General features: G+C 64.5%; 1 protein-coding gene across 2 annotated transcripts; it reads left to right on the top strand.

Moving 5' to 3' along the window:
* On the top strand, positions 1-4,730 carry BIRC7 (baculoviral IAP repeat containing 7). Of its 2 annotated transcripts, XM_019426330.2 has the most exons (8): positions 1-915; positions 1,674-1,773; positions 2,027-2,108; positions 2,216-2,261; positions 2,972-3,175; positions 3,377-3,448; positions 3,621-3,819; positions 4,518-4,730. In XM_019426330.2, the coding sequence occupies exons 1-7, from the start codon at positions 546-548 to the stop codon at positions 3,812-3,814; spliced, it is 1,068 nt and encodes a 355-aa protein (XP_019281875.2). In that variant the 5' UTR covers positions 1-545; the 3' UTR covers positions 3,815-3,819; positions 4,518-4,730. The 2 variants fall into 2 exon arrangements, with proteins under 2 accessions (XP_019281875.2, XP_019281874.2); XM_019426329.2 differs by having other exon boundaries at positions 2,972-3,448.
* Positions 4,731-23,037: the final 18,307 nt, after the last annotated feature.

The following is a 23,037-nucleotide window of genomic DNA, read 5'->3' as shown; positions in this document are numbered from 1 at the left end:
GGCTGAGAGCACAACTTCCAGGGCCCAGCCCTTCACTAGGCATCCCTGTCCCAGGGAGCCCGGCGTCATCCCAGTGACAGGGGGCCATCCTCCCCTCTAGGGGGCACTAAGTGCATAGCTCAAAGCACCTGGAACCTTCTGCCTTCAGAGGCCGTCACTGGCATCTGGCCCAGGAGCTCAGAGCTGACCCACAGCATTGCCTCCCCCTTCTCCCCACCTCACCCCACCCCTGTGGAGTGGGGCAAGGCCTCTACTGCTGAGCCCCATGACACACCCCTGCTGCAGAGAGCGCGTGATGCTGGATGCCACGCTGGCCCCTTCCAGAAGGCAGTGGGCCCCCTGGCCACTCCCCCACCTGGGGCATCCTGGGGTCAGGACTGTGCCTGCTCTCATTGCCCGGCTGTTTGAGGCAAAAGCCACTTGCTGTCCCTAGGCAGGGCCCTGGGGTCAGGAGCCTGGAGGCAGGTTAGCTGGGCACATTCCAGGACCGGCTTCCTCGGGCCCGCGTGCCTGCTGCAGAACTGGTCAGGGCTGGTGTTTGCTCTATGGGGCCCGAGGACAGAGCCAAGTGCCGGTGCTGTGGCCCTGAGCGAAGCTGCTGGGTGGCCGGCCGCAGTCCCACACGGGCCCACTGTGGACCTCTCTCTCTGTGCGGCTCCATTGTGGACCAGGACACCAGCTGTGCCCTGTCCTGGGGAGGCCGGGACCGCACAGATGGGCAGATCCTGGGCCAGCTGCGCCCCCTTGCAGAGGAGGAGGAGGAGGAGGAGGGGGGGGCCAGGGCAGCCCCAGCCACAGGGCCGGCCTTCCCCGGGATGGGCTCTGAGGAGCTGAGGCTGGCCTCCTTCTACGACTGGCCGCTGAGTGCTGTGGTGCGGCCAGAGCCGCTGGCTGCCGCAGGCTTCTTCCACACTGGTGAGCCCTGGGGGCCCTTCTGGACTTCTAGGAGACTTCTAGGGTCTCCGGGGAGCTCCTCCCCCACAGCAGGGGGGGTCTGTGCCTGATAAAGCCGAGGGGGGGCACCTGTCCCCAGCCTCCGAGTCTTTCCTGGCCGCTCAGACTCTGACGAGTGCAGGGGTTGGGGGGGGAGGGGGACAGGAGGTGTGTGGGTCTTCCGTGGGGCCCCTGAGACCCGGGGACGGGCTGTCAGGTCTGCTGTGCCCGTAGCAGCCCCTGGTCTGCAGTCTCTGCTGATTGTGGGGGGCGAGGCGGAGGCGACATCCCCACATGGATGCCTGAGCCTGCCAGTCACCCCTTTTCCCCATCACTGGGAATCTGTCCTGGGGAGGTGGCACCTGGGGCAGAGGTGACAGAGGAACTGCTGTCACCTGAAGCTGCAAGGTCACAGAATACTCAGGGCTCCAGGTCTAACTGTCCACCTGCCTTGCTGTGAACAAACGCCTGCCCCGTCCCCCATTTCGCCCCTGAGAAAGTGGGGTGCGTGTGAAATCCAGGGGGAATGCAAGGCAAGTGGGGTGGCAGAGAGCAGGGGGGGGCCCCGCGGGGGCTCAGGGGTGACCCCAGAGAGCCCCTGCCACGTGAGGAAAGACCACCTGGGAGCCCCCGCGACCCCAGCCCCGGAGGACACACCTGGCCTAGCGGGTGGGTGAGGGGGCTCCTGGTGGCACCGAGGGGCCGGGTGTGGGCAGGGCCAGCATCCGTGCTCCACCCAGGGCGGCAAGACCAAGTGAGGTGCTTCTTCTGCCGCAGGGGTCTGCAGAGCTGGGAGCAAGGGGATGACCCCTGGACAGAGCATGCCAAGTGGTTCCCCAGGTAAGGACCCTGCAGGCCGCTCCTGGGGCGGGGCATGGGCCGGCTTTGCCTCCCCAGTCCTGGGTGGGGGGGTGAAATCCGGGAATGGGGGGCCTCCTGGGGGCGGCCTTCCCAGCAAGTGCCTGACACTCAGTGAGCCCCGACTGCCCTGTGCGGGCCTGTGTGGGGTGCGCGGTGGCAGGCGGGGCCGGAGAGGTTGGTTCTCTGACGGCCGGGCCTGCCGCCCTGAGGCCTCTCAAGCTGCTTCCTCCAGATGTGGGTTCCTGCTCCAGACAAAAGGAAGGGACTTTGTCTGCAGCGTCCAGGAGTCTTGTTACCACCCGCTGGGCTCCTGGGTGAGTCCTGCTCCCCTCAGGGCCGTGGCGGGACGGACGGTGAGGGTCCCTCCCCACCCCTGCCCCTGCATCTACTCAGGGCACAGATGTCCTCTGGCTCCTTTCAGGACCAATCGGAAGAACCCGCAGACTCAGCCGCCACCACCCCTTCAGGTGAGCCGCGAAGTGTGACCCGTGCTCTGCTCCCCGGGCACCTGCAGCCCGCACCGTGGCTCGGGCCATTGGGTGTCCCCGTGCTGGAGAGCAGGCCAGGTGTGCTCAGCCAGGTGTGAGGGAGCAGTGCTGGGCCCGCGTTGGGGGTAGGGGGCTGTGTGCAGGCGTTCTGTGTGTCTGGTGCCCAAGGGAGGCCACAGCAGGCCGCCGTGGGCGAGGCCGATCCCAGCGCTGGCGGCAGGGGTGGGAGGAGGAGAGGCTGTGCACCGGACGGCCCCACCTTAGCAGCGGTCACGAGCACGGAGGAGCGGGGCTGTCCTGTCCATACCCACGCCCAGGACCTGGCAGGACAGGGGTCCGAGAGGCTCCGGGGCTCAGATCCTGGCTCTCCTCTCTAGCCCTGTAGCAAGGGACTTCTGCTCTCCGGGCCTCGTTGCCCCGAGCTCTGAATTTGGAACTGAGCCTGGTCTCTGTGACGCTCTGGAAGCAGCACCTGACACCCGCTGGGGCTCTGTCTGCAGTGGCTTTGGCGATGACGTTTCCTGTGTTTTCTGTGTGGTGGCGCCTCTGGACAAACGTGCTGGGAACAGCCCTCCCGTGACGGCCACAGAGGCCCCTGTGTTAAGGCGGCCACCGGGGACTGGCCACAGTGGCAAGCGGGCTGCTCCCCCCCGCTCCCTGGGTCCAGTGCCCCTCCCCCTGCCTTGCAGATGCCAGGGGCAGGCAGGAGTGGCCTGCATGGAGCCGGTGCCCGGCGGTGCAGGCTGCCCTCTGCATGGGCTTCGGGCAGAACCAGGTACGGCGGCTGGTGCAGCGTAAGTACCTCTGGGCGGTGCCGGCCAGCGTATCCGCGTCCCAGCTGGTGGCCGACCTGCTCCAGGAAGATGACGGGGGCCGGGCTGCGGAGGCCAGAGGTGCGTGCCCGCCCCTGCCCCATGCTCTCCCCTGGCATACAGTTCCCACTGCCCAGGGGCCGGAGGGCCCGTCCTGGTGGCGCGGGCTCTGGGGGGTTCGGGCAGCATGGGCTCCGCCAGAGCCAGACCTCGCCTGTGGGGCCCCCTGGGTGGGGTCTCGCTTCCCCTGGGGGCTTCTAGTCTGTCCCACACCACCCACAGCTCCTGTCCACGTGGGTCCTGAGCTGCCCACGCCCAGAAGGGAGGCCCAGTCAGAAGGTGCCACAGAGCCAGGTGAGGGTCCCCTGGGGACCAGCTGGGGGCAGGACCGGCTCCCCTGCACCCTGCCGGGGGAGGGTGCTCCTGGCCTGGCCCCCATACAGAAGGTGGAGGTCTCGGTGGGGGGGGGTGGATGTGGAGGAGCCGGGCGGAGCCCAGGCCCGGAGGGTGCGGCTGGTCCCCCCAGGAGCCCAGGACGCCCGGGAGCAGCTGCGGCGTCTGCAGGAGGAACGGACCTGCAAGGTCTGCCTGGACCACCCCGTGCGCACCGTCCTCGTGCCCTGCGGCCACCTGGTCTGCGCGGACTGCGCTCCCGTGCTGCGGCTCTGCCCCCTCTGCAGGGCCCCCATCCGCAGCTGCGTGCGCACCTTCCTACCCTAGGCCAGGTGAGTGGCCCCAGAGCGGGTCTCGCCTGGCCCCAGCAGGCGCCTCCCCGCGTGGGCCTCAGGGGCGTCAGCACGTGCCAGGGCAGTGACCCCAGCACACCCTGTCTGCTGCCATCTGCCCCCTGGGCCGCCTCTTACCTCCGGGGTGGCCAGCACTGCAGGGGGTGGGAGGCAGCCTCCTGACTTCTCCTGCCTCCCTGGCCTGGCCGGGTGTTGCTCGCCAACCTGTTGCCTTCCCTTGGCGCTCAGATGCTGGCTCTAGGTCCTTCTCAACACGCACCCTGGGCAGCCCCTGCCGCTCTACTTGGGCACATTAGACCATACTGGCTGGCTGGGCCATCTCTGCCTTGATTTTGCTAGTGATCAGGGGATAATGCGTCCTGTCCAGCTGCGTGTGTGGGCTGAGCCAGGCCAAGGGGAGGATGGCTGTGGAGGTGTGTTGTCGTGAGAAAGGGACTGGGCAGAGACCTTAACCTGGGAGCCGAGGCCAGGAGGGAGTGCGAGATGGGGGAGGGAGGGAAGCCTCAGCCTTTATCATGGGGGGCCTCCTCCTGGCTGTCCCCACCATGTGCCCCACCATGTCTCCAAGCATCTTCTGGGGGGTCGAGAGGCAGGGGAGGGAACTCCCTGCAGCTGAGGTCCCTGACCACTGGACCAGCCACCTGAGAGTAGCCCATCCATCTCTCCTTCTCTCCCAGGTGCTTCAGATGCTGGCTGCCTCTCGTGTCCCGTGGGGGGCTGCTGAGGATGACTGAACCGGCGTCCAGAACTGGCCAGCCAGAGTCCCCACTGGCAGCCCAGGGAGGAAGGGAGCTGCAGACGGCTTGGCAAGGGGAGGGGGCGTGAAGGTGGTTTGACCGATGCTTAGGCGCTTTTGCAGATTTACAGTAAAGTGGCGGGTTTTCCCTGGACGGCACTCAGCAGCCTCTGTTCCAGCTGGCCCCCTCCTCACCGGCGGGGCAGCGCGGCCGCCCTCTCCCCAAATGCTGCCTCGCCTCCAACCCCCTTCTCTCTCGTCTTCCTTGATCTTGTGTCTCAGCGTTGTAACAGGACTTCCAAGGGCATCTAGCCTGAGGCCACTTCTGAGCCTGAGCTTAAAATTCTGCTCCAGACCCCTGCCTCTCAGGAAAGGGGGTCTACAGGTGGCGCTCTTTTCTGCTCCCTACTTGGTGACACCTTAGGGATGCTGTAGGACCAGGATTTAATCCCTTCTGTGAATAGGGTCACTGGCTAATGACAAGGAAGCGCCTCGCTCTGTGGCGGAAGGGGCCTGTGGTCCTGGTCAAGCCAGGCCGCCCACCCCCAGGGTCTGTCGGCAGGGCACCTGGGGCGGGGTTTTGCCTGGGCGACTGCTCACAGCATTGTGTGTGGTGTTTAATCAGGAACCCCCGCTCAGGGCGGTGGGGGGTGTCACTGTGGGTTTACATGGACCTTGAGGTGGGGTCACACCTTCCTGTCTCAAAGTCCTTGTGGTGGCCCCCCCAGCAGCGGTGCGGGCAGCCTCCGGGGGTCCAGCGCTGCCGTCCCAGGCGCACGAGGGAGGGCCGTCCCAGGCTGGCTGCGGGGGATGGAGGTCCCAGCGATGCTGCAGTCTTTTGTGTCTTTTCCTCGATTTTTTTAGAAAAAGAAGACGATAAGCTCTCTTGAGGCCGCGGCCATCCTCAGCTGGGCACTGGCCCCGCTGTCCTGGCTGGTGTCCGATCACCTGGCCCCGGGGGCAGGGAGGCTGGTGTCTCCTCCAGTCTTCGGTGGAGAGGTCACCGCAGGAGGGACTGGTGCTTCCTCACTCATGCAGGCCCGTGGGGGCAGGGTGGGGGTGGGCAGAAGTCAGGGGGCCCCTGAGGAGCCGCCCTTGGCACCAGGGCAGGAAGGCTTTTGCGTGGAAGGCTCCAGATGTCAGAGGGGCCGCCTCTCAGCCCCCGAGGGCTCCCAGGCCTTGGGCAGGGGCTCTGGCCGCACACACGCCAGCAGAGTTGGGGCCACGCGGCTGGGGGTCGGGTGAGGGTGTGCCCAGGGTCTGGTGGCCAGAGGAAGATCCCCAGAGCCCGGTCCAGCCTGAGCTGCGTGTGCTCCGGGTGGTCGGCCGCCCTCCGCCCGGGCTCAGGGGCCTGAACAGGGCTCCCCTGTCATGGGAATGGGACGCTCACTACCCCTGGTGGCCCTCGGCTGAGATGAGCCTTCACCTATTGGGTAGGAAGGCTGTGGCTGCCCAGAGGGCTGGGTCCCAGGGGGTGGCCACAGGCGTAGCGTGAAGGGCAGAACTGTCTCTGAGGGCCTGGGCGTGACAGAGGACGAGCATCTCTATGGAGAAGGACCGCCAGCCGCCTCTCCTGACCCCAGATTTCAGGGTTATGCATGGGACCCAGCAAAGGCTGCTTGAGAGGAGGTGGGCCAGCGGCCCAGGTGCCCCCACCCTGAGCCCGCGGTGTTCAGGGCCCCGGATAGATAAGAAACCAACACCCCAAATGTCCTGCCACAGTGAGACCCCGAGAGAAGTGTCACAGCACCCTCCTGGGAGGAGGCCTCTCCATGCACCCTCGACCCCCTGGCACAGAACCATCCAAACCCACCTCCTAGACCCTGCTGGGCACTGAACTCCAGGGAGTGTGGGCCAAGCCCCTAGCTGACCTTGACAAGTCAGGGATAGGTGGGGGAATGGACGGATAGATGGATGGACAGACAGATGCCTGGTGAAGTTTCCTCAGGAAGAGAAGCCTCATGGCTGTGCTGACCCAGCCGGCTAGGCCCAGCCAGGGGCAGGCTCTGATGGCCACACTTACAAGGACGCCTGCTTGCACAAGAGGTTAGAAGGCTTTTCACTGACATGGTAGAGAAGAAATGGGTCAAATCCACCAATGAAATCAACTGTAAGAAATCAAGACCCAAATAAAACATGCCCCAAACAATGGAAAAGATGACAGAATGGAGAACATGCCCAACCACAGGCACTCATGTGGGGAGGGCAGGGGTGAGACTGAGGGGCTACAGGGGGGAGGGTGGGGGCAGGGGCGAGACTGAGGGGCTGTGGGGGGAGGGCGGGGGCAGGGGTGAGACTGAGGGGCTGTGCGGGGGAGGGCGGGGGCAGGGGTGAGACTGAGGGGCTGTGGGGGAGGATGGGGCAGTGGTGAGGCTGGGGGGCTGTGGGGGGGAGGATGCGGGCAGGGGTGAGACTGGGGGCTGTGGGAGGAGGGCGGGGCCAGGGGTGAGACTGAGGGGCTGTGTGGGGGAGGGCAGGGGCGGGGTGAGACTGAGGGGCTGTGGGGGAGGATGGGGGCAGTGGTGAGGCTGGGGGGCTGTGGGGCGGGAGGATGCGGGCAGGGGTGAGACTGGGGGGCTGTGGGGGGAGGGCGGGGGCAGGGGTGAGACTGAGGGGCTGTGGGGGAGGATGGGGGCAGTGGTGAGGCTGGGGGGCTGTGGGGGGGAGGATGCAGGCAGGGGTGAGACTGGGGGCTGTGGGGGGAGGGCGGGGGCAGGGGTGAGACTGAGAGGCTGTGAGGGAGGATGGGGGCAGTGGTGAGGCTGGGGGGCTGTGGGGGGGGAGGATGCGGGCAGGGGTGAGACTGGGGGGCTGTGGGGGGAGGGCGGGGGCAGGGGTGAGACTGAGGGGCTGTGGGGGAGGATGGGGGCAGTGGTGAGGCTGGGGGGCTGTGGGGGGGGAGGATGCGGGCAGGGGTGAGACTGGGGGCTGTGGGAGGAGGGCGGGGGCAGGGGTGAGACTGAGGGGCTGTGGGGGAGGATGGGGGCAGTGGTGAGGCTGGGGGGCTGTGGGGGGGAGGATGCAGGCAGGGGTGAGACTGGGGGCTGTGGGGGGAGGGCGGGGGCAGGGGTGAGACTGAGGGGCTGTGGGGGAGGATGGGGGCAGTGGTGAGGCTGGGGGGCTGTGGGGAGGGGAGGGCGGGGGCAGGGGTGAGACTGGGGGGCTGTGGGTGGAGGGCAGGCCTGGCACTGTCCCTCCGGAGGATGAAGAGTGGGACTCCCCAGGGAAACGTTCCAGTGGACGCTGACCACCTCAGCAGGGGGAGGTGGCCTGGGGTGACCGTGCAGGCCCGGACAGCCTGGATCCTTGGAGCTGTGGGGAGCTCCGTCCTGACCTGCCAGGATCTCTGTCTGAACCAGGGTCCCCACCATGTTCACAAGCATCAGTCACCTGCCCCTTGAGTCTGTGTCTGCACGGCGGGTGGGCGGCCGGGCTCGCTGGCAGAGCTGAGGCATTTCTGACCCCCCAGGGCTGGTTCTCCTCCTAGAACGTTTGTTTTAATGTAACCGACACACGAAGCCCCTTCTGTTCTCTCTCAGCCCGCGAGCGATGGTCCAGGGGTCACACAGCACGAGAGCTGAGGGATCTGGGGTTGGTCCAGACTCGGCTCCCTGAGCACAGGGTATCATTTGGACACGCGGACCCCCAACTTCACAGCCACCTAACTCCTGGGAACAGAGGCTCTGAATCCCCAGAGAACCGACCCCAGGGAGGGTTCTGCTCACGGGACCCGTGGCCCCCGGGTGTACCCAGTTCCCCCCCACCCCGGCTTTGTCCCCTGCAGGGTCTTCCCAAGAAACCAGTCAGAGCCAGGGGTGATCAGGGCTCGCAAGTGTGCCTGAGCGTTCAGGTTGCCAATCAGAGGAAGGTCACGGGGGCTCACCTCTGTGAGCAGGAAGCCAAAATGCTGCCCAGATGGGTCCAGCCGGCACTGAAGGCCCGGTGGGGACAGCCACAGCCAGCAGGGCCGGGATGTCAGCTGCAAGGAGGCAGAGGGGCCCCTCCCTGTGGGTCTGAGGGTTCAGCCTTCCACCTGCAGCAGCTGTGGGGGCTGTGGGGGGGGCCAACCCTGCAGCACGGGATCCCCGGGACCTGGGGTTTGGGGGTGAGCTGCCCCTGGTGCTCACAGCCCAGGGCTCCTCCTCCTCTCTTCTCAGGTGCCTGGGCCATCTGCCCCCTCCGCTCAGGCAAGGAACCCTGTGGACACAGGGGTCCATCTAAGAGGCGAGGTCTCAGGCTTGGCCAACAGCAGGCCAGGAGAACGCAGAGTCACCCCCTCTGTGCCTTCTGCTTCCCTGTCCCTTCCCCACTGCCTGGCGGGTCCAGGCCGGGTCGCTCAGGGGCTCTCGTGGGAGCCTGGCAGCCGCACACCAACAGCTGTCCTCCTCGGTGAAAACGCTGACCACATAGCAGCCAAAGACGAAGCCCACAAGCTGAAAGACACCAAGAGGTCCGGACCAGGACTTGGGCAAGCTGCAAGGGCATGGGACAGAAGCCACAGCCCCTCCTAGGCCTCAGTTTCCTTGTCTGTAAAGTGAACCAGGAGAGTGGACCCAAGGACTTCTTTAGCTTTGATGTACTGGGTGGCATCTGACCTCCCCTGTGGGGCTGACCGGGCCCCTGCAGGTGAGGGGTGGGAGGGGTCAGGGCTGGCCAACGGACAGGTGAGTCAGCATAACCAAGTCCCTGCTTTAGCAAGAGGATGAGACGCAGGCAGACAGAAGCGCTCAGAGGCGTGGCCACAGCCCAGATGGAGCCCCAGGAGGAACCCTCCAGCCACCGCCAGGCCATCCCAGGGCCTCTTGTCTTAAGCAGCCAACCGCCAGGTTTCTCCTCCTTGCGGAGGGGCGAGGGGGCATCTAGAGGCAGCCCTGGCTGGAGAAGTCGGAGCTGGCCAAGCTGGAAGTTCCCAGGACCCAGCCCAGCGGGCCATCCTGGGCAGAGTGGACGGGGCTGGCCACCGCCACGAGGGCGTCAGGGGCTTGGTTAGGCAGAAGCTCCCCAGCCAGGCTCACTGGAGGTGCCCAGGGGAGAGGGCAGCCTGGCATTCAGTGTCCCATGGACACCCAGGGACCAGCCTCTGTGGGAGCAAGGGCTCCAGCGGAGACGGTGCAGGGTCCACGCTGCCCACGGCCCGCCTCTCCGCACTCTCGTGGCCCGAGCAGCGCTAACCACGGATGAATCACTCCTGAGCGTGTCCGGGAGCTGCGTCCTCTGTGAACGAGAATGAGGGACCAGCCCAGACTCACAGCCAGAGCACAGAGTGGCCCATGAGCAGGACTGCCTGTGCACAACATGACAGCCACAGGGAGTCCCACGAAAGGCCCACAGCCCCGTGTGCTCCCTTGGGAGGACAGCCCCAACTCATCCGGGGGGCTCTGCAGAGGGAAGCAGTCACCTCTTCCCCAGACGCTGGAACCCTGAGAGGCAGCTGAGGATGGTGAGGTCATGCCCCATGGCTTCTGAACCCTGCAGGTCAGACCTGCACCCTCAGGGGCATCACCGATTCTTGCAGCACCTCCCCTAGCAATGGTCTCCACCCCAAGGATGCAGCTCCGAGCAGGAGTCCAAGGCGGTGCGTCAGAGGTGCCCCACCTCCCCCCCACAGACCCGCCTCCACATTCTCCACCCTCCGTGGTGCGGGTGGCGTCTGGGTTCCAATGCCCTCCAGCTTTGGGCGGAGCCAGTGGGGAGCCCAGCAGGCGATGGGAGGGAGACAGGAGGGCACAGATCCCTCCGTCCCTTCTCTGCAGGGCTGCCTCCCGGGAGCAGGGGGGACTCTGCCTGGGTGTGACTCCTCCCCACACCCCTGCAGGCCAGGGCTACGCACACCGAGGGGGTGGGATACCCCATGTGGTGCCCGGCATGGAGCCCACGCTTAGAACGGCCCCTTCACCCGTCCCCTGGAATTAACCTAATTAAGTGCAGCCTCTCTGCCTTGTGGGACGCTGACCACTCTGGGGTTTCACAGGGGAGCCCGCTATGGAGAAGCCGCAGCAGATCTTCGGAGAGAGGGTGGTGGGGGGACAGGAACGTGGCCAGCAGCACAGTCTTGGAAACAAGGGGCCTCGGGAAGGAGCGAGCCTCCCCAGCCTTCCTGGGAGTGGCTTGGCTCTCCACCAGCAGGGGTGACACCCGAGGGGTCACTTAAGCTCTGGGTCTTGGTCTCCTCATCCACAGAACAGGCCCAACAGGCCCCCTTGAAGTCGCGAGGGTGCTGTGCCCCTGCTCTGGAAGCCCCCGTCCTTCCAGGGGGCAGGTCGTGGGCCTCGTCTATGCTGACCCAGGCAAGCCTGTCTCCTCCCTATTGAAAGACAAGCTTGAGAAGCCTTCCGACGCCGCAGTGTTGCTGGCCAGCCGCCCTGTGGCCCCGTGCCTGGTGTCCCTCCCTGGGAAGGGTCCAGGGCCAGGCACTGACCGCGGTGCTGAAACCATCCCCCCAACACTGCTCTTTGTGCACAGGGTCCCGGGGGAGGCAACCCCACGGCCACACCTCGGCCTTCCCACCTCCCGTCCGTCCTCCCTGAAGCCCCCAGAGGCCCACAGCACTTGCAGACCCTGCCCCGTCCACACTGGGCGCGCAGCCTCCTCTGGCTGTCTCTCTCCCCGCCAGCCAGACCGCAGGGCCAGCTCAGCGCCTGCCTCTCCGAACTCTCCAAAGCAAACAGCAGAGAGCTGGCTCCTGGAGGCAAAGCTCGTACCAGCTGACTGGTATTCAGAAACTTGCATTTCATTAACGGGATGCCCAGCCCTGTGGGTGAAGGGTAATCACTACCAGGTGTCCCTGTCTCTCCCATCCACACGCAGAATTCTCCTCCAGCACCAGAACCAGCGGAGGCATGTTGGAAACTCCCCCGAGATCTTCGTTTGTTCTTCCCCACTTTCCTTTTCATTGCCCTTTTACACACTCTGTAAATGACTTCAGAAGTGCTGATGAATATCCCTGCCAAGTTCCCCTTTCGAGGAAGGCACCTGGGTTCCCATGTGTTTTCACGTAACCGTGGCCCTCATTTGGCAGCAGTGAGCGAGGCACATGGAGACGGGGTCCCCAGCACCAAAGGGAAGGCCGGGTCTGTTTCCTGGCTATGGGGCTGCACCCCAAATGCCCCACAGTCGGATTGTCCGTGGGGCCTATAAAAACTGGGGCAGAGAGAACCCTGGAAGTACGCAGGCCACCTGAACTGCTGTGTTTTCTCATGCCACAGACCACCACGAACAGGCACGGATGCCCCAAGCCATGGATGGCCCTAGATTTGAAATTCACTTCCAGTACCAGCCGCTAGTTCAGAACCTGTGCTACAAACCCAACATCCACCCGGACACCCCCGTGCACACCAGGCAAAGTCAGGAGCCTCCAGATCCGGCCAGTCCCCTCTGGTGACTGCATCAGGTTTTGTCGGCCTTCTGTGACCCACATGGGCCCAGGGAGAGTGGCCTCCTCAGGGCCACCACAGCCTGCACAACACGAAGCTTCAGAAAGGGGCCTGGGTCGGCTGGTCCCCGCGGGGCAGCCCTCTGCCGCGGGGGTCCTCCAGGAGCCAGAGCACATACATGTAACCCTGAGGAATTGCTTAGTCGTTGTGGGCTGAATCACATCCTCAGAGACGTGTGTTCACGTCCTAACCCCAGTACCTGCGAATATGACCCTGTCTAGAAAGGGTCTTTTTAGATCCGATGAAGTTAAGAAGAGGCCACACCAGATTAGGGCAGACCCTAACGTCATCGACTGCCGTGATTTAAGGAAAAGGGGACAGAAACTGGACGCAGAATGCACACAGGGAGAAGGTTGCGTGAAGACAGAGATGTGTCCACCAGCGAGGAACCACAGAGACACCAGTGACGCCGGCAGCTGACAGACCCTCCCTCAGCGCCCCCTGCAGGAACCAACCCTGTTGGACGCTGGCCTCCGGGTCGGAGAGAATAAATATCTGTTGTTTCCAGCTGCCTGTTTTCAGTGCCTTGTTACGGGGACCCTGGGAGACTCCCAGGTGGAAAGCCAGAAATCAGTCGGAACTGGCCCACGTGGCCTGGCCACACAGGGGGCAGCGGGGACCCTGTTCAGGGTGGAGCCCGGCACGGGCTTCCCCGACACCGGGCCCTCTCCCTTCTCTGCGCAGGGAAAGCGCCTGTGCACAGCCCCACTGCTGGCCCTGGGAGACGCTCGATGACCCCACCTTTCTCCAGGGACCTCCAGGCTGTCTGGACCATCTCTGAGTTCACAGTCTCATCTGACACACACATCCGCGGATAAGGCACCCCCCCCACCCTCTGAAAAGACACACTCCCGGAGAGACCTCCAACTGTGAAGCGCCTCAGGGCTCTGCCCCCAGAGAAGTGAGCACAGGAGAAGCCCCAGACCCACTGGGTGTGCACCCCGATGCTGGGCCAGGGTCAGCCCACAGATGGTGGCATCTGGAGAGAGGACACACACCCCAGGGGACGTTCCCGGAGGCCGTGGGCGGGAGGGGCTGGAGCCCACATGGGGGCTTCCCCCCCCACCAGCTGGGTGATGGGGTCATGCTCATGGTCACGGGCTCTGCTGACCAGGCACGTATGTTCACAGCCACCAAGCCCTGAAGGAGGACGTGTTATAATTGTCACCTCCTCCTTCCCTTTGGCCTCCTCCCATCCGTGAATGGGGGGGGGGGGAGGTTGGGACACGCCCCTCACAGCCTCTTCTGGGTCCTAGCTCCTTGCAGCTGGCCGTGTGGCCTCAGGTCAAACTATGGCCCTTCACCTTCCTCTTCTTCAGATGGGGAGACGATGGGGACAAAGGGTTTCCCCAAGTAATAATCCAGAGACTTTGGGCCTTGGAGGAAGGTGGGACTCTGGGCCCCATCTGTGTTGTCAGTGCAGCAAGGAGCAGCACAGGGAGCCTGTGCTCCCGCAGAAGCCCCCAGTCCGTCCCGGTGCACCTCCCCCTGAGCCCACGCCTGTGGGACCGTCTCCCACCCTGGCTGGGGCTGGCCTGTGCAACACTGACATTCTCCAGAAATGACCAAGTGTGACGTCCGAGGCAGGGTCACAGAGGCCACCGCAGTGACATCAACCACGTGGAGTGGCGGTGCACGGTGTCCCCCACCCCAGTCGAGCGCCCTTCTCCATCGATCTCAGACCCTCCCCTAACAGCAGGGCCCGTGAACGCGGGTAAAAGCACTTTGGCTACACCTTCGCGGGCCTCTCACGGAGACTTGGCGTCTCTGTGCCGTGAGCAGACAGCAGACCCCAGTTCTGCAGAGGCCCCCGCGCCCCGCGAGGCTGGTGAACCACCCTCCATCCTGCACATCCTGTGGCGAAAGCACACAGGTGGGGGCGGGAGTGTGATTCCTCACCTGTGAGGCAACGACGGGGGCCCTTGGGGAGGTAGAGCTGGAGAGTCCCCCCCACCCCTCCCCTTCCCTGGGCTCACCGCCACCAGGATCCACAGGGCCTCTTTGTAGCCGTGCTCCAGGGCACAGGGCACAGCCGATGCCTGGCACCAAGGCCTGGCCGTCCAGGGGCCACCAGGAACGGTGCTGGGGCAGGTGGAAGGTCAGGAGCTTGCTGTCCCGGGGGTGCGGGTGGGACCAGAGACACCGCTCGCACACCCACCCTCATGGGTCCCCAGAAGGGTCAGGGGTGTCCTGCCCTCCTGCCTGTCCCGGCCCCACCTGCTTGGGCTCCAGCCAGGGAGGCAGGGACCCCCAAGGCGCTCTTAGCCACATCCTCCCTCTGCTTGCCCAGACTCCCCTTCCCCCGCTCTCATCCCCTCCTCCAGGAAGGCCTCCCTGTCCAGGTCGGACCCTGTGTTCTCGCAGCACACTGGCCCCTCTTTCACACCTCTGGCCGTCACTGCCAGTTTAGGGGTCTGAACTGACGTCTGTCTTCCCGACCCCACTGCCCCAGGTGTGGCCCCACAAAGCAGTGGCCGGTCTGCCTGCTGCCCACCTGGAGGCAGACCCTCCCCCACTCCTAGCTCTCGGGACCTACTCTGAGCCCCAGGCAAGCGTGAAATACAGCATCACGGACAAAGTGCCCAAAACAGCCGCTCGGGAGGTGTTCACACCAATGCTCCCAGCAAAACATGGAAACGTGGCTTGGATGTGGTGTCCCCCTCCTCCAGGGGGAGGCCAGTGGGTTTTACCAGCATTTGAAGGAGCGGCCGGACTGCCTGGCCCCCTCGGAGGTGTTCCCGCCCACGGCTTCCGCTCCCAGGCCGCCTGCCTGCCCTTCAGATCCCCAAACCCTCGCTGAGCCGCCCCTGCGGGCCAGAGCCGAGAACAGACCATGGGGGAGACGGTGACGAACAGGCAGGCCTGACCACACCCCCTCCGATTTACTCACCTTTGACAGCCCCCCGTTTCCAGGTAGAAGCAGATAATGAAGACATTCCAGGGGACCCAGACGGCCGCCCACACGGCGTGCCAGGAAGTCGAGAGAGGCTGGGGGTGGACAAGACGAGCTCAGCTCTTCGCGGGAAGGGGGGGCCGTGGAGGAGACCTGGGGGTGCTGCTCCCCCAGCCTGGCACCCACAGGCTCCATTCGCAGGATGACCCGCCCCAGCCCACCACGGGACAGGTGTCAGGGTGGGGCCGCTGAGGGCCGGGATCTGCCGGCTCACTCTGCCAGCCCTTCAGGTGTCGGCAGAAGGGCACGGCAGGGAGACCTGCCCTCTGTCTGTCTGCGATGTCGCCCTGGGCTGGCCCCCTGCCCAGCCCTTAATGAGCGGCATCGCCGGTCACGGCACAGCTGCCTTCATCGCAGCTTGTACCCCAGTGTCCAGAGGAGGCCCACGGACTTAGTCACACACGTGTCGGGAAGGACGCAGCTGAGGGCAGGGCTCGTGTGCCCCCTGCCTCACGAGAGCCCGTCCGGCCTGACCAGGCCGCCGAGGGTGCGGGATTCAGGCCTGGAGCTCCCGGTCAACCCCCTGGAGGATGGACACACAGACCCTCGGCCACTGAGGGGTCAGGGACCCGGCGGTCCCACCCATGAGGGCGGAGGAAGCCCTGGCCAGGCCCAGAGGGGTGTGGTGGGCGGGGAGGGGTGAGTGGAGGGACTGGCAAAGCTCTGGAGGTGGCGGGGGTGAGGGGCAAGCATGAAGGGCTGACGCCGTGACGGGTGACCCCATGGGGCAAGGAGACAGAGAAAGGCGCACACGTGTGCACACACACGCAAGCTCACGCGCACACGAGCTCAGGGGCACAGCTGGCCAGCACCATCTGCTCTACACACAGAACGAAACTACGTTCTGAGCCCCAGGCCTCCTCTTTTGCCCAGAAGACCCTAAGCGACGGGCTGGGACGCTGCCCTGCCTCCGTGCCCCTGCCCGTGCCACGCGCCCTGGGGAGGCCAGCGAGGACGGCCCCCAAGACCCCTCCCCCGCCGCCTCCGCGCACCAGGTCACCGCTGGCACTGTTCCCTGAGCCTGGGCTGGATGTGCTCCTGCAGCTCGGGCAGGGTGTCAGCACCCCGGTGGGGCTGTGGGGTCATCTTCTCCATTTCCGAGCCGTGCGCCAGAAGGCTCAGCGCCGTGGCGCTGCAGGGCCCTACGGCCTCCCTCGGGGCAGGGAGAATGTGAGCGATTTAGCTCAGCCGCCTGCTGAGCCCAGGCTCCCCTCTCGTCCGTGTGGCGGGCGCAGCGTGGGGAACCTTCACAGCGCACTCCGGCCGGCTCAGAGCGGCCAAAGTTCAGGCTACTCTTCGAGAGGGAGGCGCCCAGAAGAGTTGCTCCGGACTTCGTGCACTAGCTCGGTAACAAGAAAACTCTCACGCTTGTCAAAGAGAAAAGAAAAGCCACAGGACCCCCCCCCCACGTGCCCCTACCCCACATGCGATGCTCAGCTCTCCCCCTCTGCTTCCCCTCCAGGGCGCAGAGGAAGCACGGGGGTGGCCAGGACAAAAGGCTCTTTAGCTGGGGCCTGACCGCCCATGTGGGACACGCTCTGTCCCAGCCCTAGACCCTCCTGGCTGAGACCCAGAGTCTTCAGAAAGCGACGCCCACCCCCCCCCCCCCCCGCCCTGCACCGACCTGCCCCGTCCAGGGGAACCCGCTGCCCTGGGGCCAGGATAACCTTTCTCCCTTACCTGCAGGTGACCTCTCTGGGGCCCGCTGAGGTGCCCCCCTGTGCACTGGCCGCTGCGGAAGTGAGACAGGCAACATGACCCTCCCTGAGCCATGCGAGCCCCGAGGCCACATCCCTCGCCCGGTGTATCTATTTCTGCTGCCCTCCTTCTGGGCCACACATCAACCCTGACTGCATCCCACACGCCAAGCTCAGCACGTGGAAACCAAAGTCACACCCACAAAGCAGCACCACTTTCTGACATGCAGACTGCAGACCTGATCAGCCCGGGCTCCTCACCGTCCTTCACCCCATAGGCCTTTTCTTCCCCTTTCCTGCTTCCCCCACCCACCCCCGGGAGCCTCCCAAGGAATTCCTGCCACCGAGGGAGCCTCCCGCCGAAAGACACGGGGACACTTCTGCTCTGAGCTGCCGTAGCTCCCTGTTGCTGGTGGAACAGTCCTCGGGCCTCTAGCCTTTTGCGAAGCCCAGAGGTGTCTCCCAGCCTTGCCTGTCCAGCACAAGCAGTCCACCTCCTGCACACAGTCCGTCACCCCCACCCCTCAGGCTTCCAAAGTACGAAGTGTGTGTCCACAGGGAACCCCACGTGGGACACACCAGCCTTGTACCTCAGCCCCCTGCCATTTCTGCCAGCGGCCCTCACCCCCGGGCGAAGGACAGGGCCCCACGGGTGCGGGACAACTTTCTGCTTAAAACTTCATCCTCCCTGGGTCTTTGAGCTTCAAGGGGAGGAAGTCCCCTGCCCAGCTGAGCCAGAAGCCTGCCCAGCCTGGCCTCAACAAAGCAGTATTTCCTTTCTAAGAAGGGCCCCATCAGTATCTGCCCCCCAGGCCAGTGGCCAGGGATCTTGGTTTAGCGTCCCCCACCCCACCCAGGGCCTCGGGAGCAGCTCCGAGGGCAGAACGGGACGTCCCCTTGGCGAGGGCCGCCCAAGTTCTGAGACCAAGCTCTGAATCGGGGACCAGCTCACCCTCAACACGAAAGGCTCCCAAGCCCTGGGCGCCAGCTCCCCACCCTCTTCTCCCTCCGAATCTCTCCAGTCCTGGAGGAACCAGGGGCGGGCCGGGTTCCCCCGCGCGAAGTCCCCACCCCCCCTCCCCAGGCGCCCTGCCCTGAGGTTTTTGGTCCTCACCGGGCCCCTTCCAGGCGGCACCTGTCCCCGCCGCGTGCCCGCCCCCGCTCGGGCCCCCATGCCTCCCCCCACCTCCCACGAGCGCACACACCCAGCGGGGCACCTGAGGTCGGCGGAGGGGCCATCGGGGTCGCGCACAGGAGGCTGGCTCCGTGCCTCCCCCGGGCGGCGGCGGAATCGGCCCCAGAGGTGCGCGGTACCCCCCACCCCCACCCCGAGGCAGGCTCGGACCAGCGGGCAGGGCTAGGGGAGGCGCAAGGCGCCTGGATCCCCCCGGGGCTCTGGGAGCCCGACCGAAGGCGAGAGTCCAATCACCAGCTGGAAAGTGCGGAGGAAGATGAGGGTGTGGCGCCCAGAGCAGCGACGCCTGGTGCCGCCTCCGAGCCCGGGCCCTGAGCCACCCGTGCTCCCAGCGGGGGGCGCCCGGGCCAGGGGCCTCTGCCCCCGCCACCCCCCTCTCTTGGCCAGCCCTGGGGTCCCGGGCCCGCCCCACATACTTGTCCGCTGCCAGCCAGGTCCCACCCCCCCAGCCCCACCCCCGCAAGATGTCCCGGGCCCAGCCCCGCCCCTAAGCCCCAGTTCCCCCCACCCCACCACTCAGCTCCGTCCCTCCAAGTACCGGCTGCACCTTGTCCCTTGGTCCCTCTGCCGGCCTCCCTCCAGTTGAGGAGGGACCCGGACCCCCTTCTTAAAGAGGCGATGGCGCGGCTCCTCAGGAGTTTGGGCCAGAACCCAGGCCCCAGACAAATCCAGGAAAACCCCAGCACTTCCCTCCTCTGCCCCCCCCCCCCCGCAGGGTGCCCTCCCCATCAACCTCTCCCTCCTGGACCCGCAGGTGCACCCCAGCCCCCAGGCTCCTGGGCCAGGTCAAGAACTAGAGGTCCCCCTCCTGGGGCGGAGGAGCGGGAGGCGGGCGGGCTAGTCCACCAAGAGCTCACCAGCCCACAGAATATGGGGAGACCTGCAAGTGGGGTCTGCTGCAACTGTGTCTGGGCCAGGGCAGGGTCAGGCTGGAGGGAGAGGACGCTGGGGCGCCCTCAGCATTGCAGGCGGCCTTGAGGCACGCGTCTTGTGTGTTGGAGGGAGGGCTGGGGGATCACCCCGCCGCGCAAAGCCGTGGAGGTGGGACGGAGCAAGGTTTGGGCAGGTGGGAGAAGGGACGCAGGCAAGGTGGGATCCAGAGGCTTTGCACACACCGGGTTGGACTTCATCGCTCAGCCATAGGGAGCCACTGGAGTTCTAGATCGGTGTGAGCCGTGATCAGCCTGCCTCAGGAAGTGAATCTTAGGCCGGGAGCCAGGGAGTGGTCCTGGTGGCGTCCCAGAGAGGAGCCTCCTGAACAGAGGAGCACGTGGGGGGAGTGGGGAGGAGGGCCCACCCCCAGGGCAGCACAGCAAGCGACACTTCAGCCTCGGGCCATTGATCTTGGCTCCAGGGGTCCAGGGCCAGAGGGTCCCAGCTCCCTGGTGACGGCAGGGACAGTAAAGGCCTTGCAAGGCTGGGCAGCACCATCAGGCAAAGGGGAGCCTTCGAGATCGCTCCCTGAACACCTACTCCCAGGAGCTCTGAGCGCCCCATTCACAGGGGAACGAACTGACATCAATTCAGTTGACCCCTCCCACGGGAGTTACAAAGCACTGGGAGTTTTCAACTATGTGATTTTGGTCGACGGTCCCTGAAAGCATGTGGGGCAGAGGTTATCAGTCAGTTTAACAAAAGGGCAAGGCCAAGTTCTCCTAAGGTCTCCAGCACATGGGAGACAAAGGCACAGCAGATCCCGAACCCAGGCTCTGTTGAGGGGTGAAGAGCTCAGACCCCAGTAAATAGGAAAGGTTGGGGGGACAGGTTGGTGGAGGGGTATTTGCTGATGGAAAAGGCTGGGCTAGGGCAGCAGAAGGGGCCTCTGAAGCCCTCCCCCACCATGAACTCCAGTTCCTGACACAATGAGTCAGCAGACTGGGAGTGGGGTGTGGGGCTCTAGGGGGGGCAAGACCACATTTGGGAAGCTTGGACTCACCGCCCAAGGTCTTTGACCTTCTTTGCAAGTCTTGACACTTTAAAACACAGCGAGTAAAGGGGCCTCCTAGAAAGATGTTCATCAAAACCTTTTCAGTGAAAAGAACGGGTGGGAATACACAATGGGGCCTCTCAAAGTCAGCATCGCGGACATCATGGGGCAGTGGCTCTCTGCTGCGAGGGTCCTGGGTGCTATGGGGGTCCAGCAGCATCCCTGGGCTCTTCCCACTAGATGCCAGTGGCATCCCCCCCAGCCAGAACAATCAAACATGTCTCCAGGCAGAGCCGAATGTCCCCGGGGACAGCCCTCACTGTTGTAAAATGTGGTCCCCATTTTCTCAAAAGGAAGGTGCCATGTAGGCTCCTGGACGACACAGATCCAGGGGTCCAGGGGACAGGACGGCAGATCTGGTCACCAGCTGACAGCGCATAAGCCCTTGGGCCCTGGACCTTGTCCCATCGGTGCCAGGGCGCGTGGACGATGGCTGTCACCGTGCCATCTGCGGACAGAAGAAGGGACAGCCCAGGGCCCACACGAGAGGCTAACTGACTGCCCGTAGTTCCCAACAAGTATCTGGAAAGGGTACTTCCCACCCTGGTGGCTGGAATCCCAGACCAGAATCCTGCACCTGCTGGCGGGGATGTGAAAGTAGAAAACCGGCCACCGCCTCGCAAGGTTAACCTCACGGTTACCATGGGAACCAGCGATCCTCCTTCTAGGCATTCACCAGGGAGAAATGAAACACCCACACAAAAGCTCGTGCGCGATGTTTGTAGCAGCGTTATTTGTAACAGCCCAAAGAGGAAACAGCTGAAGTGTCCCTCAACAGATGAATAAACTCCTTGAGATGAGGTCTTTCCAGGACAATAGAATAGTCCTCCGGTGTAAGCAGAAGTCAAGTGCTATACAGACTATGCTGTGGGTGAATGTTGAAAATAGCACATCTAGTGAAGTAAGTCCCAGAGACGGTCTGCTCTCCCTCTTGAACTCGAATGCTGGGCAACGATGGAGCCCGCTGGCCTCCTCCTGCAGGGGGGGGGGGGGGCATCGGTTGAGCCATCACTGTTCCAGCAATTCCGGTGCTGCTGGAGGGGCTGGGGTCTAACACGGACCTCTGATGTGTGGGGTCTGCACGGGGTCCGCGGTGTCCTTACACCCCCACCCCACTTGCCACGGTGGGGCGCACGCGGCTAGGGCAAGGCGGGGGGACCCCCAGAGTGCAGAGTCACCGTGTTACAGATGACCAGGCTCGGACCTGCCCAGGTCACACGGTGGGCAGCGCTGCACCTCATGGGGACCCCGCCACCTCTGGGCGGTGAGATTCCGGGTAGCGCCTCATCTCCTGTGCCTTCTGGCTGAGCAGTACGGTTCCGGTTCCAGCAAGGTGAGCAATGCCTCACTCTGCATAGACCCCCAGATGAGGAGACCACAGTCGGAGACCCCCAGCTGCCTCATCGGATTCAGGGCAGCCAGAAACCGCAACGTGGTCAGTCATAACTAAAGGACAGAGATGGGCGGTGTCCAGGCCCCCCCACCCGCGGTGCAAGGGGCTGGGGGGACAGAGAGGAGCCTGACACGCAGCAAGGACTCAGTCATCAAAGTGGGGCGGGGATCATCAGCACTGCCCACGGGCTTAGGCGAACGGGGAGGCAGGAGGGAACAGGAAGGCGGAACTAGGACAGCCGGGCGACACCCCTGGTTTCCAGATGCTCAGTGCGTGTGGGGCTGTTTCTTCCTGGGGAGGAGCAGTCACGCTCAGAAGGCCGGCAGCTGGAGGCTGCAGGACACCAGGGCTCTGCGGGCCAGGACCACATGTGCTCTCTCTTTTCCTTCCGGAGTAACCGGGGTGTATTAACTTGCTACGGTCGCTGTAACAGTTTACTACCAACTTGAGGCTCAAGGCAGCAGAAATTTGTTCCCATACAGATCTGAGGCTGAAAGTTCAAAATCAAGGTGTCGGTGGGGTGGTGCTCCCCCCAGAAGCTCTGCGGGGGGGGGTCCATCCTCGACTTCCAGCTCTCATGGCTCCTGACGTCCCCGGGCTTGTGGCCGTGGCCTCTGTCTCTGTCCTCAGGGGGCATTTCTTCTCTGTCTCTCCCCCGAGTCTCTTATAAGGGCACTTGTGAGTCCATTAGGCCCCGCCCAGGCAACACCAGACAATCTCACAGCGGGACCCTTAATTCAGTCACATCTACAGAGATCTTTTTTCCAGAGAAGGTCGCATTCACAGGCTCCAGGCATTAGGAGACAGCAGGAGAAGCCCCTGCGCCTGGGGTCCCGGGCGTGGCCATCAGCGAGGTCTGTGTGGGGTCAGCTCACCGCGGCTGGAGGAACCCCTTCACTACCAGCCCGCTGGACGCTGCTCTCACCAACGTCCATTGCCACACACACAGATGTTTTCAGATGAAACTGGGAGAAATTTCTAGCTATCGACAGCCCCTCCCAGAAGAAGAGGCCGATCCCCAGAACCGCACGGAGGGGCGGCTTGGCCCCTCATCCGCACCGGATAAAAGGCAGCCCGATGGGTGGGCTGTCGATTCTGTTCTTTCTTTGAAAGAAAACGGCTTTGTCTGCCGTCCAGTTTCCTGCACAAGAGCAAAGACAGGGAGCCCTTTCGAGTTGTAGCTGGACCCAACATCTCCGTCCTGAAGGAAAAGTATCCCCCTTCACCAGCAGCATCTGCTGTGTTTCCCGCATAGATGGGCTTGTGCCCCTGAACCTCAGGGGGGCCCAGGACACGTGCTCCTGGCAGCCTTGTAGGGACCGAGGGCCCAGCCGCGTCCCCTATAGTTCTGCCGACAGACAGCAGGAGGCCAAGCCCTGGAGCTGTTGGGCCTCCATTTCTGGTGCTTTCTGGTCCCTGGGGCCCTGGTGCAGCCTCTCCCCGGCCTGGCCAGCACCTCTCTGCCCTCCAGCTCTCACCCTCCGGGAAGAGGGGACACAACCTTGAGCAAACTTGGAGAGGGCTCTTGCTGAGCCGCACGCACGGTGGCCCTGGGAGTGCCTGGGGCTCCCGGTGCTCCCCCCCACCCCCCGTGGCCAGGGGACCTGAGTCTGGAGCTCAGACCGCAGGGTCTGCCTAGCTCACCTCGTCTGCCCCCCAGCATGGCCCCAGCCTCCCCCTGGGCTGAGTGTCATCGTCACATCTCACACTGTCACGGGCTGTTGCCGCAGTGTGCCTGGGCTGGTACAGGTTCACACGGACCACCTGACACGTGAGTCGGGGACCCAGCACACCGCCATCTGC

Source organism: Panthera pardus, unplaced genomic scaffold (assembly GCF_024362965.1).
Source record: "Panthera pardus isolate Hobbes unplaced genomic scaffold, ASM2436296v1 HiC_scaffold_25, whole genome shotgun sequence".
In the NCBI taxonomy this organism is placed as follows: domain Eukaryota; kingdom Metazoa; phylum Chordata; class Mammalia; order Carnivora; family Felidae; genus Panthera; species Panthera pardus.
The sequence above is the reverse complement of the archived record's forward strand: the minus strand, read 5'-3'. Positions and strand labels throughout refer to the sequence as shown.

Coding starts and splice junctions, on each gene's coding strand:
- BIRC7 (XM_019426329.2), top strand. CDS start 546: ATGGGGCCCGAGGACAGAGCCAAGTGCCGGTGCTGTGGCCCTGAGCGA. Junction 1,774..2,026: donor CATGCCAAGTGGTTCCCCAG/GTAAGGACCCTG, acceptor TGCTTCCTCCAG/ATGTGGGTTCCTGCTCCAGA. Junction 2,262..2,971: donor AGCCGCCACCACCCCTTCAG/GTGAGCCGCGAA, acceptor CCTGCCTTGCAG/ATGCCAGGGGCAGGCAGGAG.